This window comes from Stegastes partitus, unplaced genomic scaffold (assembly GCF_000690725.1).
Source record: "Stegastes partitus isolate 25-593 unplaced genomic scaffold, Stegastes_partitus-1.0.2 Scaffold1841, whole genome shotgun sequence".
Taxonomy (NCBI): domain Eukaryota; kingdom Metazoa; phylum Chordata; class Actinopteri; family Pomacentridae; genus Stegastes; species Stegastes partitus.
In genome coordinates, this window is record NW_007579572.1 from 2,120 (window position 1) to 14,252 (window position 12,133).

The 12,133-nt window shown below is 39.9% G+C and overlaps 1 protein-coding gene across 1 annotated transcript; it reads left to right on the plus strand.

The window, feature by feature from the left end:
• Window positions 1-728: 728 nt before the first annotated feature.
• Window positions 729-10,967, plus strand: LOC103372838 (RNA-binding protein Raly-like; the record flags this gene model as incomplete). Its single annotated transcript, XM_008302581.1, has 4 exons — window positions 729-892; window positions 5,195-5,314; window positions 8,035-8,210; window positions 10,923-10,967. Coding segments are annotated over 4 exons (505 nt in total), but the record flags the coding sequence as incomplete, so codon positions are not given.
• Window positions 10,968-12,133: the final 1,166 nt, after the last annotated feature.

The window sequence follows — 12,133 nt, forward strand, 5'->3', positions numbered from 1 at the left end:
CATCAATGAACACCAGTGGCTCAGTTCCACAGTCAGCCATACATACTCATGCCACAACACCGCCGCCACCATGTTTGACGGATGATGTACTGTGAGCCCTTCCTTTCCTTCACCATCCTGTCTCCATCATTCTGGAACAAATGAATCTGGGGTCCAGCTGTCCAAAGAATCTTGTTCTTTTTGTTGTTGTTGTTGTTGTTTTACATGTTTTCTAGCAAAGTCTTTATCACATTCTGGTTGTTTTATTTAAAATCCGCTGTTGTGGAGCACAGAAGCATAATTCTGAAAATTGTGTCAGTTGCCAGTGGACAATTCAGAAAAATACCCTCCATATTAATAACTGTGATCGTAATTGTGTTAGTGAAAGAAAGAAAAAAACAGGCAGCAATGCAATTCTTCCAAAACTTATTTTTGGTTACAGATTAAACGTATGTAAATGTAAATGTTTGGCATCTTTGAAAGTCATTCTTTATTGATCAACAAATGGTGATTTTCATTTCATTTATTTCTCCTCAGCTCCTTCCTATTAAGTCTCCTCCCAATCCTCTCCATAATTCTTATATCCTGGTTTTATTCTTTCTCTCATTGTCTTTCCTCCCATTTTGCTTCTCGGATTTTTCCAAATGCCTCTTGTCCTGTCCTTGTTTCCGTCCTTTTCAACGCTCCCCTTCTGTTTTTTCTTTTCTCTGATTCTCCCCCTCTCCTCCCTTCCCCTGCCTTCCTCTCAGGTTGTTTGAGTACCATGGCAGGGTATCTCCGGTTCCTCGGGTGGTGCCAGTCAAACGTCCGCGAGTGGCGGTGCCGCTGTTACGACGGGTCAAATCTCTGCCAGTCAAACTGTTGGCACGTAATGCCTCCGTCCTCCCCACCAGCAACGGCAACAAACAGAGATGTGAGTTCCACCTTGTCTAGATGTAAAAATGGAATGAATGGAGTTTGGATTGTTGCGTCATGCATGCATTGATGCTGAGGATGTAAGGGTTTACAAGACATCAGAGAAAATAAAGAATAGAAAGTACACAGTACCAGAGTGCTACAGCATGTACGTATCTGTAAAGTACCCTGTAAAATACCCCAACAGTACAACAGCATAATTAAATCAGCACATTTTCTATGTCACTAAATTGAATAAGTTATTGGCAAAAACATTTTTCTGTATAATACTAGAGTAAACCAAGTCAAGCTAAATTATTTGCCCTTTTTTTCGGCTTGTTGAAACTGTTAAACACATTTCGATCATCTCCATCACCTCTATATGTGGGGACATTTATATAAATAGAACATCTTATAAGATAACATTGGTGTAGAAATGTGCACCAAAGATGGGATTTTGATAGAAAAATGTCGTATTTAATAAGCTATAGAATCAGTTTAGATGATTTTAACAATACCATTAACTGCTACAAGCAGCAATTACAATGAATGCTGATCAAATAAAGGTAAAGGAAACTGAATCTAAACAGTGCAGTTTTGTGATCTAATCCACCATCGGCTGTCTTTCTGTCTGCATGGTTCGCTTCCTCTTCTCTTATAATTTTCTGACTTTCACCAACTCCACCCTTCTGACCCAAATCTCCTCTTCATCTGTCTTTCAAGTCTTGTGTTTACATGTCAGCAGAAGGTTCAAACATCAGGGTGGCTGTTGTCACTTTATTTTTGCATTCTGCTCATTAAACATTCAATCCAAATTGTGTTCAGACTGCGGATCTGAAGAGAGATGCTGACGCCCCGTCAGCTCCTTTCACATTTGACTTGGTCCTGAACCTCTCTGTTCCAGCAGAAGGTTTTGTTGTGGTTTTTTGCTGAGTTGTGCGCTCACAAAGCAGTTTCATGTCACTGATTCAAATGTCTTTCCGTGTACTCATCAAACTTGCTTTTCCAATGTTTTGAGAAAGTATTATCAAAATGAAAGTTTTTTTTTTTTTCTTTTTTCTGCGCCGCGTCCTTTTTTGGAAGCTCACAACAAAGAGCCAACAGTTTGTGGTTTCTCCTCTAAATGTTCACCATATAACCAAAAGTCCTGCCAGATGTCCAGCCAGTTGTGTTAAGATGAGATTGAAGTGTAGCTTTAAAGGGTTCAACAGCAATTTTGCATTACATTACAGGAATTAGTCTTTTTTTTTTTTTCTACAAAGTCCCTGTCATGGTTTTGTTGATGTTTCTGACTCACATGCAGAATGACACTCAGGAGAAGAGGAGTTAGAACAATGAGGTTTATTACAGTTACTGGAAATGTGCAATGATGAGGTTGAACCAGGCCTGAACATCAGTGAAGGTCTTGTAGACGGCTGGGGCGGGCAGGCTGTACGGTGGTCGATGCAGAGGAATGAGGAAAAGGCAGGAGTGTTACCGGTCGTGAGCAGATAATCCAGGGAGCAACGGAGAAGACTCGGGTCTGACGCAGATTGGCTGTGGGAAGCACAAACATAGAGCGGGTACACAGGAAAAAAATCTTCAAAGAAGAAGAGACAGTCACTCGGAAGCTCAGAGGGAGGCACGAGGAAACACAAGAGGAAAACTCGGCAAGTGGCTTGAAGTCACCACATGGGTCAACACTCAGGCACTGAGTAACTGGTGACAGCTCGTTTTATCCACGAGTGACAAGACTGATGAACTGCAGGTGTGTGGACAACACACCTGCAGGGAATAAGCCCCAGCAGAGCAGAGTTCTCTAGGACGCCCTCTGGTGGACACCTGCAGGACAAGAATCAACACAGGCCAAAACCCCATTCCCTGACAGTCTCCCTTTTTTTAACAGAAGCTAAGTAATTCGACATTTAACTGATTAGCAGTTTCATGGTCAGGTGTGGTCTATTTTTTCAAAGTTCACAACAAATTATTTAATTAATTAATTACAATAATTGATCAGATTTATATAGCGCTTTTCTAGACACTCAAAGACGCTGTACACTGTCAATTATTCATTCACACACATTCATTCTGGTGGTGGTAGCTACGACTGTAGCCACAGTTGCCCGAGGCGTGGTTGCCATTCTGCCCCTCCGACCACCACCTCAAACAATCCATTCATACGCATTCACACCAGGCAAGGTGGGTGAAGTGTCTTGCCTAAGGACACAACAACCATGAAACAGGTTACAGGGTGGAATCAAACCGCCGACCTTCCGATCATCGACCAACTCGCTCTACCACCTGAGCCACAGCCGCCCCAAATTAATGATATAAAAAGGTCTGGACTTTATTTCAAGAGAAAATTTTTTCAGTGTTCATGGAAGCTCTCAACATACACTTCAAAGACGCTGCAGTGCAAGTTAAGGAGTGCATCATTAGGCCGAAGAAATTAAACCAACCTAATCAGAGATAGCAGAACCTTTAGGAGTGGCCAAATCAACTATACGATACGGTCTGTCTCCACAAAACGATGATCTCATACAATGAAAATACAGTCTCAATTACTTCTTGAAGGAAATGCAATTATATATAAACCAGCAACCAAACTTTCACTCAGAGCACCACAGTTTGTGTCTTGTAATGGACAAGAGAGAATCAGCCTCAGAATTTAGTTTAGTTAAGTCGTTTTTTATTGTCATTTTTCACTTGTGTACTGGTTTAGGCACCAAAACTACATGCTTAAGTTCAGGAAAATATCATGCTTTGGGTTAAAATATGACCCTTCAACCACATGTTTAAGGCTTCCACTACATTTTTTATTTTTTATTTTTTTGGTTACCAAGGTAACAACTCCTGTTCCGTCTATAATATCTGATTGTTTGGCAGAAAAAGAGCAACACTAAAGCAATAAAATAGATGGCAAAGATAAGTTGATTAGAAACATACATTTGATGTACGTGTGATATGTCACAAACAAATGTAATCTGGCAAAAAATACGTTTCCTTCAAAATAGAATTGAGAATGTTGTTTACTGTAGTCACAGAGGAATGTAATTTTGCGAAGACTGAGTTGCTCAAAAAGAAAGAATGGAAAGCTCGATGGCCTGTAAGGCCCCAAAAGAAAAGCAAAGTGGATAATTCACAGAGTTTTTCCCTTGGTGGACAGAATTCCCATCACAACATTCAGCTAACTCATCAACACTCTGGATTTTACGTCTAAGAAAAGACTTTATAAGGCAAAGGAATGAAATGTTACCGAATGATTAATTTCCAACTGGGCATGTGTGTTTTTCATTCACTGAAGACATTGCTGGAGGCAGAAAGACCCACAAGCAAGCAACAACGCAGGGCGGCTGCCTTAAAGGCCTCACAAAGCATCTCAAGGGAGGAAATGACACCCACGGGTTCCCCATTTTATTTTGTCCACTAACTTGGAAGTCTTTGATGCTTGACGATGAAGCAAATAGTCTTGAATAAAAATGGACACATGTATCATGGCAGTCCCAATCTCAATGCAATCCAATATCTTTAGGATTAAAAGCCTGTGTCCAACCTGACTAAAGATCTTGTGGTTGACTGTGTTGATTGCAAAATTCTTTTTTTTTTTTCAACACTGAATCAATCAATTTGGCTTTATTGATGAGAATTTACAAGAAAAAAAAAGAAAGAAAAAAAAGGGATTATTTCATGCCAAAGTGTAGCGTACTAAGGAACAGAACATTAAGTTATTGCATTCCAGAGCAGCACACAGAGAATTCAGAGACTCTTTCTCATAGCTGCAAATATGGTAGAAGACCATGTAAGAAGACTAACTAACCAAAAAAGACGAGTAGAGAAGAGAAGAAGAGAGAAGACAGCTAACTCAAAACATTTACCTAAATAGAACATCTGCATGTCAGATGTTTACACCAGAATCATCATTTACAGCCCTCTTTGAGACAATAGGACGTAACTCTGAGGGCAATCATGCCTCCGGAGAAGAGGAGCTATAAATATATATATATATTCCCCTTTCCAAGTTGATTTTCTGTTTTTAAATGCTTACGAACAAAATTTAAGTCGAAGTACCTCCAGAATGGTGAGTGACAGCAACAAGTGACAATAAAATGGGAAGCTATTTAAACAAATATGGTTAGTTTTGAAGTGTTTGGTTTGGTCAGGACCACTGTTAGATTCCTGGCCGGAAAAATAGGATCTCAGAATAGTTCTCAAAAAAAGTCACTAAAAAATCATATTTGTAGGAGTCAGAATTTTTGGAATGTAACTGCACTCTTTGCGGACTTATTAATAAGAACAAGGGCACTGACATCTCCCCTCTCTGTCTCTCTCTCTCCAGCAGCAGTGAAAGGAACAGAGCTTCAGGCGATCAAGTCGGAGTTGACTCAGATTAAAGCCAACATCGAGGCTTTACTGGGTAGACTGGAGCAGATCACAGAAGACCCACAACACATTACCGCCACAGGTGACACATTTACAGAAGTAGTGAAAGGTCCCATGTTGTAGAAAGTGAGACTTCCATGTCTTTTGTTTGGTTAGACAGCAGCTCTAGGTGCTGCACATGTGATTACCATGAATGTATGAACATGCTCAGTCCACAGAGAGTTACACACAGCTTGCATTTACAGAGTCTGCCTTGAAAATGAGCCATCAGGAGTTTTGTAACATTGTGATGTTACAGCATTCGCCATCAGCCATGCTTCCAGCAACTCCCACCTGGATCCACTGTGAAACCTTTATGACTTTTTTTGATTGTATGCCTGTAGGCTGGAGCCTGCTGTAGCCATGTGTACAGTGTGTAATTCAGAAGCTCGAAGAAGCACCTTTCCTGTTATTTGCATGCTGCGGGACTTTTACAGAAAACTTTCCCATTAAAATTCAAACAAACAAAAAGAAAAAAATTTACTTCCGCAACGTTTTTAAGTGCAAGAGGTAATAAAAGTACTGAAGTAAATGGGGCTTTATGTGAGCAGCAACAACCACAAAACATAAAACATACCTGACTAAAGATTGAAATGTCACAAAAAGGTCAAATTCTGCTGGATGAGCATCAGTTGGGGGCACTCAGCGCTCTGACAGCTGTCCATCGTCATTGAAAGGCTCAAATGTGAAGCATAATTACATTAAAACCAGGACACGGGCAGAAGAGCCCAGAGGGAGAAGTAAAGAAATATTTCTTCCATCTTCTGTCAGGCTGCTTCTCAGACTCTAGTAATGAACTGAAGTCCTCAGATTTGCAAACAGCCTGAAGGAAGGCTGCCGACCTGCTTTGGCTGTAAAGATGTGGCTAAGATAAATGCTCACTGCAGCATTACAAAAGCACATTGTCGTCAGTTTTGTATGTATTTTGTGACCTTTGAACTTGTTTTTATTTGTAAAGTTTGGAAGCTAGACTGTAGAGGTTCTTCAGGCATAGAAGCAATCTCATCTTGAATAAGTTCATTTGTTATTTACTGGTTTGGGGCTTGCCTGCGATGCACATCTTCACTAAATACAGAAATACATAAAACACTGATTATACATTTTCAAATCTCAAAATGCTTATATCTGTGTTAGCCACTTAAAGATCTCTTCACTACATGCTTTCAGTTGAAGAGACAGGACAAAATCTATGGGGGGCATTATTGTAGCACAACTATTTGTCCATGCGTATGGAGAGTTGTCTGTCTGTATCTCAATCTGTTTGTCCGAAGTGAGATTTGTCAATGTGTTAAAGAAGTTGTCAATGTGAACTGGAATCTGCAAAAGTCATCTCACAGTTTGTCCGTCTGTAATCAGGCTTTCAAATGTGTAAAAAAATCTGCTCATCTGTATTAAAATTTGGACACGTAAGAGTTGTCAACGTATACAAAGGTATTTGTAGTTGAAAAGTCTACGTATTAGAATACAAATGCTGAAAACATTTAACGAAGAATACCTTTGTACGTGTCAAGAACTCACACAGAACAGAGCTGGACACAAATGCTCGACACAGATAGGGTTCAGGCAAAAAGACAGGTTTATTACCGTTCAGGGTTCGGTACACAGAAGGTCAGTCACATCAGGCAGAGGTATCCAAAAATCAAGAGGCAAAGGCAAGGTCCAAAAACAGAAGCAAGGTCGTAACAAACAGACTGTGACTATGACTTGGAAAACGCTGGTACGAAGACTGTGAAAGTGCGAAGAGACAGTGAGACACACAGGGTGATATACACGAGGTAATGAGGGGAGATGGGAAACAGATGTAGGGAGGTAATCAGGGAACAGGTGAGACAAGACAGGTGTAGGAAGTAAAGCTGGAACAGAAACAGCTGGTGAAGTGACTTCAAAATAAAACAGGAAAGACAAGACATAAAACCTGCACACAAAACAGAAACTTGACAGACATGACAGTACGCATTGACAACTCTTTGTACGTGTCCACATTTTTTACACATTTGAAAGCCTGATTACAGACAAATTGTGAGACAACTTTTGCAGATTCCGGTTCGCACTGACAACTTCTTTTACACATTGACAAATGTCACTTCAGACACATGGATTGAGACACAGACAGACAGCTCTCCATACGCATGGACAAATAGTTTTGCAACAATAATGCCCCCATAAAAATCTACAGCCCTCGTTGCACATAAATACTCAGTAGTGAGTGTTCATTAGAGCCAGTGGAAATATTTAAAAGCCACAACCTTTTAGCCCAGAAATAATTCTTTGTGTTCCTGTGCTTAGCAGTAGCAAGTAGAGACGATTTCATTTTAAAGTTACTAAGTTGATTTGTCGTTCTTTTAACTTTATCTTATGTCTCCTTTAACTTGCTTTGCATGACCTGAGTGTGTTCTTTGGTTTTCTAGGTATCCTGCTTCTGCTTCGTCACTCTGCTCTCTTTGTAAATTCTTGTCATGAACACTTCTATGTAAATAAAGTTGTTTTTTCAGCAGTATGATAAAAGAACATGAATATTGTGTATCATGGAGTGCCCTTGTGCAAAATGACAGTTGATTTTGTGCTTCCCATTGTTTTAAAATCAGATTCAGCTCCTACAAGATCTGTATGTTTTCATTGCTAAAGGAGGCAGACGTGGGAAAAAATGAACCTTCCTATTTATTTGAATTTGTAGAACTGGATCAGTGTATGTCACGACTGCCGCTCTAACACTTTCGTGTCATGTTTGGGGGTTTCTGTCCCTCCGTGTGTGTGTGGATGCAGATTTGGTGAAGGCGGAGGAGTGTAAGAACGACGAGACATGGCAGGAAGGAGACGAGTGGAGTTCGGAGCCAGAGGACGAGGAGGGGCAGAGACAGAGCAGCGAGGCCGAAGAGGAGGAGAAAGACGAGGAAGAGGAGGAGGGCGAGCACACGCAGGATGACGCCCACAGCCACATGGTGTGTATTTACAGCGGAGCGTGTGTGTCGGCGCCTCTGGGCATCCTCACGGCCTAACGCTGGTTTTAGGAACGGCGTTCACTTTGGGCTCCTGCTTGTGTCAGAACATGTAGAGCTTGATTACATTGATCACTGATTGATTTCTGTTTGTGCTTTTAAATTATTTTGACTTTTGTTTTGGTTTTGTTTAATCATATGACTTGCTGTAGAAATGTTGGTGCAACAGTTTCATTTAAACAATTAAAACATATCATAAACTGAACTTTATCTTTGCCTTGTTCTTTATCCTTATTTGTGGCCATTTTTAATGGACTTGTAGTTTTAGTTTTGCTTACACACTTATAATTCCTATTTTATTTGATAGAATTACTCTCTTATAGAGCTACACGTGTTGTCATTTCTCACAGGTCCTTATTTCAGTTTTTTATGACATCGTCAGTCGTGTTGCTCCTGATGACTGAATTGAATGATTGAGTTACTTTATGTCAGGGGTGTCCAATCCTGGTCCTCGAGGGCCACAGTCCTGCATGTTTTAGATGTTTCCCTCTTCCAACACACCTGATTCAAATGATCAGGATGGTTATCAGGCTTCTGCAGAGCTTGATGATGAGCTGATCATTTGAATCAGGTGTGTTGGAAGAGGGAAACATCTAAAACATGCAGGACTGTGGCCCTCCAGGACCAGGATTGGACACCCCTGCTTTATGTGTTGTAATCCCATGAGACCCCAGTCAATACCACCTAATTCTGCAGTTTTAATTAACAGAATTATTTTGTGACTTCATATTTGCCACAAGTCCTAATTTTAAGTATCACACACTGGCATGGGTGTCAGAGGAACTCTATCAGTCTTTTTTATTTTTTAAGATATTTTTTTGGCCTTTTTCGCCTTTATTGGATAGGATAGAGAGAGGGAGACAGGAAAGTGGGGGGAGAAGGACGTGCAGCAAAGGGTCATGAGCGGGATTTGAACCCACGACCACTGCATTGGGGACTATAGCCCCTAAACATGGGACGCCAGCTCAACCAGGTGAGCTATAGTGGCGCCCCCTATCAGTCACTTTAAAGGAGACAGACACAGACTCCCTCATGCTCTGCTGACCACCCCAAATACTGCTCTTCGATAAATTCAATTATGTTCAAGGTGAAAAATGCAGCACATGCTCTCATGATGAGATGTTTTATGACTGTGAGATTAAATATTTACGATCTATTATACAAGATAAAATAGTGTGCACTGACATGCAGTCATCATGATCAGGACATGGTGTGAATGTGGGGAAAGCACAGATGTCACCGGGTTTAAAGCTGCAGAGGGAAGAGCTGAGGAGCAGGTTTATAAAAGGAGAAAGATTTGAGGAGGTTTCCCGCATTTCTCAGACTTCCAGCATGAATCTATACAAAACAGTTGATGGTATCAGTAGCACTGACAAGCAGATTAAGGCTGGTCATATTGCTGAAATGTTGAGACACATTTAGAGACACTGAAACAAAACGACACCAGAATCAAAGGGTGCTAGGTAAGCTTTTGTGGATTGTACTCAGGAGAAAAGCTGCAATTTGTGCTAAAGAAAAGTATGTTTTCTTTTTTGCACAACATGTAACTTAACTGTAGCTGTCCTATAAAGCATGTTTTTCTTTCAGATGACATTAATTACATGACTGTTTTGAGAAGAAAGGAGTCATTATTTGGCTCTGGTGTTTAGTTTGTATGGTTATGCTTCCTCACTATTATAAAAGATTCTTGTAGTGGGTTGTGAGTAAAGAGAATTTTAATTTTCAAATACATCACTGATCAAGTCAATTTTCAGAAAGAGCCTTACATTAATAGCTGATGTAGATGACTAGTAAGTACATTCTTGTTCGTCAAAGCTATGTACCAGATGACATGTTTGATTATCCGGAAAAATAACTAGACTTTCATCTTTAGTAAAGTTAGTTATTAAAGGATCACTGCAGTATGGCTGCCCATTTGTCAAACTATGAAGATTGAACAGACAACAACTGCAGCCATTTCATTCTTTTAGAAATGTCCATTTGCTCTTTTTTTTTTCCTTTGGGGGATGGGGGGTTGTTCTTTTTTTTTTTTTTTTTTCTTTTATTCTATTTAGTGACTGAAATGTAGTTCCTTCTTAATTAAATGTTTGCCTGGCAGCGTGTGAGGGTTCAGTCTACGTTTAAATCACCAACATGTGGGTTTCTACCACGGACTGGTCCCTGAACACATCACCCAGTTATCCAAAATGATCTGGTGAAGTTTCTGTTCTGACTTATGTAGCAGGCGGGGTGAATAACAGACAGGAGTTTGCTTATAGCAGGTCCAAATGTCACCAGTAACCGACCTGCGATGGATTCTTTGTCATGTTTTTTTTTTTTATCATGTAGACAAAGTATTACATCAACTGTAGTGTTTAAATAATATTGTCTGTAAATCCTCCATTTTAGCCGATGCTAGGGGTATTTTAAAATGTTTTCGATAAGCTCTATTCTGCTAATTTCAAAATACTTAACTAAGGATAATTAAGAGATTTGGAGAAAATAACTTTTTTTTTTCTTTAAATTAAAAAAACTTGTCTGAATTCCACTTTTGTCCCATTGCCCTAATGGAACAGGAAATCTGGCATAATCATAATCAGGAGGAATCCTTGGAGACCCACATTACACATGGTCCTGTGTTTTGACTCTGGTTTGTTGTTCTGTTGTTTTGTTCAGGAGAACAGTCACCTATCATCAGAGATGGACTCCGTTCACCCATAAGAGGTGAGTGTCTCATTCTGAAACTGGGTTGCTTGTCAAACACAAAGAAGATTTTTGATTGTTTGCAACGAAACACACTGAAAGCTGCAAATCAGTTGTCTTACTCTCTGTTCTATTAACAGATGAAGTGAGTTCTTCCAGGCTCTCGTCGTCTTTACTCTAATTATATTTCTGTCATGAATTACAGTTGTCTCTCTGTTGCACTTCAGGCAGCTGTTCTCACATGTCAGCTGTTCACAAAACCCCATAATATTTCACCTCTCAGCCTAAGCCATTTCAAACATCTTCTTGTAGTTTTTGAAAAGTAACTTCTCAAGAATATGCAGTGTTGATTTTGTGTTTAAAGTTTTGTTATCATGAAAACTTAATCAAAGCATCAGGATCTGTTTTACGTCTTCTAATAAAACTTGTTGGTAGATTTGTCTTGCACTGTGTAATCATGTCTTGAGCATAAAATTGCTGCAATTACCAGATCGTCGTCTCGAAGGGTTTCGCCTGATGATTCAGTGTCTGAAGACTCTCAGTAAAGCTCTGTAGGGGCAAGAGAGATGAAAACAGATCTGGATTTTGTCTAACTTAATACTGGTTTCAATCATGCAGAAATCTCCAAACAACTGGTTTGTATTGGTTGGTTAGTTAGTGAGGAAAAGTACCACTGAGAGCCAGGCTTTCTTCTTGATTTGGCTCGTACAGCTCAGCGGCTTCATGTGATAAGTTGGTGTTTGAAAGGTTTGCTCAGGGGCACCACAGTTGGAGCAAGTGGTGCTCTTTCTTTTACATTCCTCCTGCCAGTTCAGTAATCCTCGTACGTGTTAGACCAGCAACTTGTGGAACCAGTCCTCCCTAAACAATCATTGACAGGATGACGTAGATGAAATTTTAGGAAATCACAATCCAAACAAACCTGTAGCTCTTCTAGGTTTGGAGCTGTCTAAATATTTTTAGACAAATTATTTTCTTTCCTGGCTGACAATCAGCTGAGAGTGAAAGAGTATGGAACCAAAACACAGAGTGTCTGGAAATATTTAGAATTAAACAACTTGAATTTGCATTGAAAAAAAAAAAGACTCTGAAAAAGTTCCACTTAAAAATGAAGCACACACTCTTGTAACTTAATGTCTTTTTTCTCTTTTTACAATGTCAGTATTTTTTCTTTTAATTTTCTC